This window comes from Eulemur rufifrons, chromosome 30 (assembly GCF_041146395.1).
Source record: "Eulemur rufifrons isolate Redbay chromosome 30, OSU_ERuf_1, whole genome shotgun sequence".
NCBI classification, from domain to species: Eukaryota; Metazoa; Chordata; class Mammalia; order Primates; family Lemuridae; genus Eulemur; species Eulemur rufifrons.
In genome coordinates this window covers 24,159,145-24,165,521 of record NC_091012.1, presented here as the reverse complement: position 1 = coordinate 24,165,521, position 6,377 = coordinate 24,159,145, and the positions used below count along the sequence as shown (strand labels likewise).

General features: G+C 53.2%; 1 protein-coding gene across 1 annotated transcript; it reads left to right on the top strand.

The window, feature by feature from the left end:
• Nucleotides 1-1,288: 1,288 nt before the first annotated feature.
• On the top strand, nt 1,289-5,784 carry HMGB3 (high mobility group box 3). Its single transcript, XM_069463634.1, has 5 exons — nt 1,289-1,333; nt 3,561-3,715; nt 4,007-4,146; nt 4,628-4,802; nt 5,324-5,784. The coding sequence occupies exons 2-5, from the start codon at nt 3,566-3,568 to the stop codon at nt 5,459-5,461; spliced, it is 603 nt and encodes a 200-aa protein (XP_069319735.1). The 5' UTR covers nt 1,289-1,333; nt 3,561-3,565; the 3' UTR covers nt 5,462-5,784.
• Nucleotides 5,785-6,377: the final 593 nt, after the last annotated feature.

The following is a 6,377-nucleotide window of genomic DNA, read 5'->3' as shown; positions in this document are numbered from 1 at the left end:
CCAAATTTCAACCGTTAAACTATCCTCCTTTTCCTCACTCTTCCATTCTTTCCAGGAAGCTAGTGGTACCTCAAATAGACAAGGATTCTCAGATATTTTTCAAACAGGGCTGATACTAGCATTTGGAGTGGGACATTTATTCCTTGTGTGCGACTGTCTGATGCAAGCAGGACATTTAGCATCCCTGGCCATCTCTTCTCCTTATTAAATTCCAGCAACGCCTGACAGTCATCTCAGCAAAGTCCCCGTGAATTTCTGAACATTCCTTGGAGAGGTGACACTGCTCCCCCCACACTTTGAAAACCACTGCCTGAATCCCCCCCAAAAGAAGTTACTTGCTCAAGGCCAGACCACCAGCCAGTTGCAAAGTCAAGACCAACTCAAATCTCATTCATTCATTCATCCATTCCAAGCACTTTTGTTATTCGCCAGGGGGTGTGTCAGGAGAACAGAGGGAGTACGGGCCTGAACCTAGGCAGTCAGGAGGATTAGAATAAAAGTGTTACTCCCTGCCCCCAAAAGTATTAATACAATTTCTCTGCTCTTGCCAACCTTTGCATTTTCCTCTTCTAGCCCGCCTAGCCCGTCTTTTGCGCAATTGTAGGCGCAAATAAGGACTTTCTGGCAATTAGTGCTAAGAGCCTAGTTGCGAACGATCCATAGGAGCGGAGTCAGGCCCTTTTTGGGTGGGCAGCGGGATCCGAAGGCCGAAACCCCGAGGTCTTGGCGAGGAAGCACCTGCACTCTGCCGGGCATCGAGGAGCGAGCTGCAGCCGGGCCCCTGCTGCAGCTGAAACTGGATAGAGGTGGAGGACCACTGGCCCTCGCTGGGCGGACCAGGGAGGTTTGTCCGGGCAGAGGAGCTGACTGGGGGCCAGGGGCCAGGGCCGGGGGCGCCCAGCCCGCGGTGCAGCGGGAGCAGAGGGCAGCACAGCCCTGCTCGACCTTGCCTTCCCACGCCAGAGGCCGAGGCCTCCGGGAATCGCGGGCCGCTTCTCCAAAGTCCTTCGAGATCCCAGCTTGGTGAGAGGAGGGGGTGGCGGGGGGCGGTGGGCAAGCGAGAATATTATTATTATTCCTCTGTTTTGCCTCCGCAGCCAGCGCCGGCGGGTTGTTCTGTTTGAATGAATGATCCCAGAGGCCGCGCCCAATGGGCGTCCGCGCCTGCTTAATATGCATGAGGCTCTCAGCCAATGGCCGGGCGAGGAGGCTGTTTTAAACGGCAGAGCCCGCTGGCCAATCAGGCGGCTCTCGTGGAGGCAGCTAGCGCGAGGCTGGGGAGCGCAGAGCGGCGCGTCGTGCCCTGCGCTGCCCAGACTAGCGAACAATACAGGTACGTTTCGCACCGCCCGCGCCCGCTGCTGCCGCCGCCGCCGCCGCCGCAGCAGCAGCAGCGCCCGCACAACTTTCCGGCCCGCGCCGCCGCGAGCGCACCCCGCAGCCGCCTGTCCCTGCCTCTCCTCCCCGCGCCCTTCCCTCCCCTTCGCCTTCTCTCTTGCTAGGTGGCCGGGAAGGAGGAAGCAATTCAGGTGTTTCAACTTTTCCACTGCTTTCCCCCGCGCTCTCTCTTTCGGGAGTCGGCTCTCTACGCAATTCCCGCCCGGCGGGGGCCTCCAGGGGCAGCGGCCGAGGGGCCAAGGGCCCCGGGGCCAGATGTTCCGGCAGCTGCGGCGGCGGCGGGCGAGCGGAGGGGCGGCTGTGGCTGCGGGCTCGGGCGGCTGTGGCTGCGGGCTCGGGCGACGCGCGTCTCGGCGCTGGGCGGCGGCAGCGGGAAGGGGGCCGGGTGCTCCCCGGCCCGGGACTGACTCCACGGGGGGCGGGCGGCCGGTGCCCGCCGGGGGCTGCAGCGCCGGCAAACTTCGCTCCCGGACTGGGCCGGGCGCCGCACGGGCCCGCGGGCTGCGCCGCCGGCTCCGCATTAACATGGCCGTCGCGGAGCGCCCGGCGGCCCGGGGGGCGCGGGCTGGCCGCCCCCCGCTTGCCTCCCGCCCGCTGGGCGCCGCCGCCGCCGCTAACATGGCTGGCGCGGTGCTGGGCTCCGGCAGGGGGAGGAGAGGCGGGCGGAGCGGGAGGCGGGGGCGCCAGGCGGGCTCCGGCCTCGGCCCCGGCACCCGCGGCCCGGGGCGGGCGGCGAGGAGGGCCGGGGGCGCCGCCGCGGGCCCTGGAGCGGCCGAGCGTCATGGCTGCACTGGCGCCTTTGTTATCCCGAGGAGTGCGCCCCGCGCCGGGGGGCGGGGAGGTCCGGCCCGCGGCCCCCGCGCCCCCGGGCGGCCCGGGCGGGGCGGGGCGGGGTAGGGTGGGGGCTGGCGGGCGAGCGGACAGCGGTGGCAGGGCCCGGGCCGCTTTGTTCGCCGCCGCCGCCGTTGTCGTCGCCGCCTGCGCCGGCCGCGCGCGGATCAGCCATTTTAGCGAACGGGGCTCGGAGGCGCGGCGGGCGCCACCACCACTGCTGCGGCCGCCGCCGGCCCGGCCGCACACCCCCCGCGCGCCGCTGCCGCCGCCGCCCCCGGCCCCGCGCGCTCCCCGGGGGTGACAGCAGCGGATTTCAGGGGCACTTTCTTTCATCAGGAGGCTTTTGACAAAATGGAAGGTGAATTACGGGTGTCCGGGTGACCCAGCACCAGGGCGAGTCGGGCTGCCAGCTGCCGGCCAGGCTCCCCCGCGCCGGGTCCCGCCCCACCCGGGCCGCCGCTGCTGGGCCCTAATGCAGCCCCGCGGGCAGTCGCTGCCAAGGGGAGCGCTTTAGTTTTACATGATGACCTTGGGTGTGGGAAAAGGAAAAGATGGCGGGAAGCTGGGGGGGTGGGACAGGGACGATGACACGCCACAGCAGCATTTTTATTTGGAAACTTTGGAAAAAGTATTCCTGGCTGGACCTGCATTGTGTGTTACAAATGAGCAGGACTAGCCCTTTGATATCCCTTCCCCCTTTACATAGTGACAAATGGTACAAGGGGTAACAGCTCGCTTTCCAGATCACCCTTGTTGTAAAAGAGCCGTTTTTATAAGGCAAAATGCGTCAACAATACTGGCATTTCAGATGTTCTCTATTTTACAGTTCTCCTGCTTTGATTTCGTGTTTAGCAGTGGTGTCAGTATTTTTTCTTTACATACGCGTTGAACAGGTGACCAGCTAGCCTTAAGTTATTGATTTCAAGCTTCTAATACCCACCGCCCCACACACATACACGTCCTCACCATGCCCTTCCCACTTTGGTTATAGTTTCCAAAATGTAGTAGTTCTATGGTGTAGTGCTGAGCACACCCCAGTTGGGTCGGCTCCATTTGGAGAACTTGATCGCTCTTGAGAAGTAACTTGCAAACCAGCGCGCTTCATGCTGGTCAAAAGTTAAATGACAAGTGACAGTGAAGCTGATTTCCTTCCAACTCTGTGCCTTCTGCCAATGGCGTCAGGCATTGTGGGGAGGGGGCTTCCTAACAGCAAGCTTAATTTAAATTTTTCTGTGCCTTTGGTGTATCTTGTAGTTTCTTCAATTCTCTTCAATTCTTCACTGTTTTTCCTCATTGTATTTTTTCTCTCTTCCTTCCATCCATCACAGTCACGATGGCTAAAGGTGACCCCAAGAAACCAAAGGGCAAGATGTCTGCTTATGCCTTCTTTGTGCAGACGTGCAGAGAAGAACATAAGAAGAAAAACCCAGAGGTCCCTGTCAATTTTGCAGAATTTTCCAAGAAGTGCTCTGAGAGGTGGAAGGTATTTTCCTTTGTATCCTTCAAACTAGTCTAAGTTGGACTTGACACTTTAGGATAACTTACCTTCGAAGTCCCTCCAGATGGCTCTTTTCATCCTGTCACCTTAGACTCTTCTTGCTTGTCTTTAGAATTTTATGTGTGTGCTTCTTTTTTTTTTTTAAGGCTCTACAGGGGGTTAAGGCCTTCATCCCCTTTTGCAAGTGGTTCTAGCAGCTGCCACTTTAATTACAGGACAACTGAACAGGTATGTGCTCACTGCATTGAGGAATTTAACAAGTCCTGTTCTTTGCAGACAATGTCTGGGAAAGAGAAGTCTAAATTTGATGAAATGGCAAAGGCGGATAAAGTCCGCTATGATCGGGAAATGAAGGATTATGGACCAGCTAAGGGAGGAAAGAAGAAGAAGGACCCTAATGCCCCTAAAAGGCCACCGTAAGTGACTGTAGGATTCAAGATAACAGTTAAGAGCTTTTATTCTGCTTGAAATATTTTTTTAAACATCTTTTACCTAAAAGATGTTGTGATACCTCTGTAGAACATTCTGTACTTTGAGCTTTACGATGTAGTGCCGACATTGTCCATACGTAAGGCTGAGGTATTTGCGGGCTATGTGCACGTGGTTGCCTGATGGCCTCTTTCACTGAGGACAGGCACCCTATTTCTGGGCGTCAGCGTCCTTAGGTATGTTCTTTAACACCTTTCCCAGTAACTGAAAGGCTGAAAAAGCACCATATATTTCAGAAGTGTCTTAAACATCTAGAATTCACAACTTTGTAGCATTGTACATGATATCACACATCTCTTCACTTTAGGGAGAAGTCATAGTGGTAGGAAGTATGTGGGCCAGGCATGTGGGATTTCAGTTTGTGTTTCTGTCATTTCTTAACTAATTTATATAATTCTCTCCCCCAAGGTCTGGATTCTTCCTGTTCTGTTCAGAATTCCGCCCCAAGATCAAATCTACAAACCCTGGCATCTCTATTGGAGATGTGGCCAAAAAGCTGGGTGAGATGTGGAATAACTTAAGTGACAGCGAAAAGCAGCCTTACATCACTAAGGCTGCAAAGCTGAAGGAGAAGTATGAGAAGGTAAGACCACCGTCAGTCGTGGGCCAGTCTGGTAGCCTGTGCTGATGAACAGTCAGTCAGTGGCCCTGGTATCAGTGGGTTGTGGGGTGTATAGCTGCTCTGCTGGGCTGAGTGCTTAGCATAAGCGTAGCACAGGCAAGGCCCATCTCTCTGCAAGATCAGCCACTTGTGCTGGTGCTCACACTTCTAACTCCAGTTTGTCTTGGGGACAGCTTCAGGCAGGCTTGAACTAGATAACTGGATTTTATAGTGCTATTAACATGACTTAAAGGGCACTTAAACACCCATTAACTTTTAAATGTGAATGGCCAAGAACTAAATTTCTATATGGAAACAAATGTTTCAAATACATACAATAGCAGCCCTCTCTTATCATTTTCAATTCCTGCTTTCTTATTTGAGGCAATTCAATTCCTGCTTTCTTATCTGAGGCAAGGACTGCACGTTTCTTTCTGCCTTTTGCTGAAACAGCTGCAGGGGAGCTTGTCTATTCATTTGGAATGTGTCCCTGTTCCCTCCAGGATGTTGCTGACTATAAGTCTAAAGGAAAGTTTGATGGCGCAAAGGGTCCCGCTAAAGTTGCCCGGAAAAAGGTGGAAGAGGAAGATGAAGAAGACGAGGAGGAAGAGGAGGAGGAGGAGGAGGAGGAGGATGAATAAAAAAAACTGTTTATCTGTCTCCTTGTGAATACCTTAGAGTAGGGGAGCGCCGTAATTGACACATCTCTTATTTGAGAAATGTCTATTGCCCTCATTAGGTTTAATTACAAAATTTGATCACGATCATATTGTAGTCTCACAGTGCTCTAGAAATCGTCAGTGGTTTACATGAAGTGGCCATGGGTGTCTGGAGCACCCTGAAACTGTATCAAAGTTGTACATATTTCCAAACATTTTTAAAATGAAAAGGCACTCTCGTGTTCTCCTCACTCTGTGCACTTTGCTGTTGGTGTGACAAGGCATTTAAAGATGTTTCTGGCATTTTTTTTTTTTTTTTTTTTTTACTCTGTAAGGTGGTGTTAACTATATGGTTATTGGCTAGAAATCCTGAGTTATCAACTGTACATATCTATAGTTTGTAAAAAGAACAAAACAACCGAGACCAACTCTTGTTGCTCCTTGCTTGGCATTGAGGCCGTGGGGAAAGATGCCCTTTGGAGGGGCCGTAGCTCAGGGCGCGCACTGTGAGCTGGACCTGTTGACACTGCAGCGGGCATCCATTTAGCTTCAGGTTGTCTTGTTTTTGTATATAGCGACATAGCATTCTGCTGCCATTCTTAGTTGTGGACAAAGGGGGGTCAGCTGGCATGAGAAGTGTTTGGTTTCTTTTTTTTTTTTTTTTAGTTAAGTACGGTAGTTTTTAAACTGTTTGTTTTAAAGCAAACTGGAGAACTCTTCATTGTCAGCAAAGCGGAAGAGCCACTGCATCAATGAAAGTTCAAGAACCTTCTGTACTTAAACACATTTGCAACGTTCTGTTATTTTTTGTATTTAGAATGCTGAAATGTTTTTGAAGTTAAATAAACAGTATTACATTTTTAAAACTGTTCTCTATTATAACAGTCTAAATTTCTGA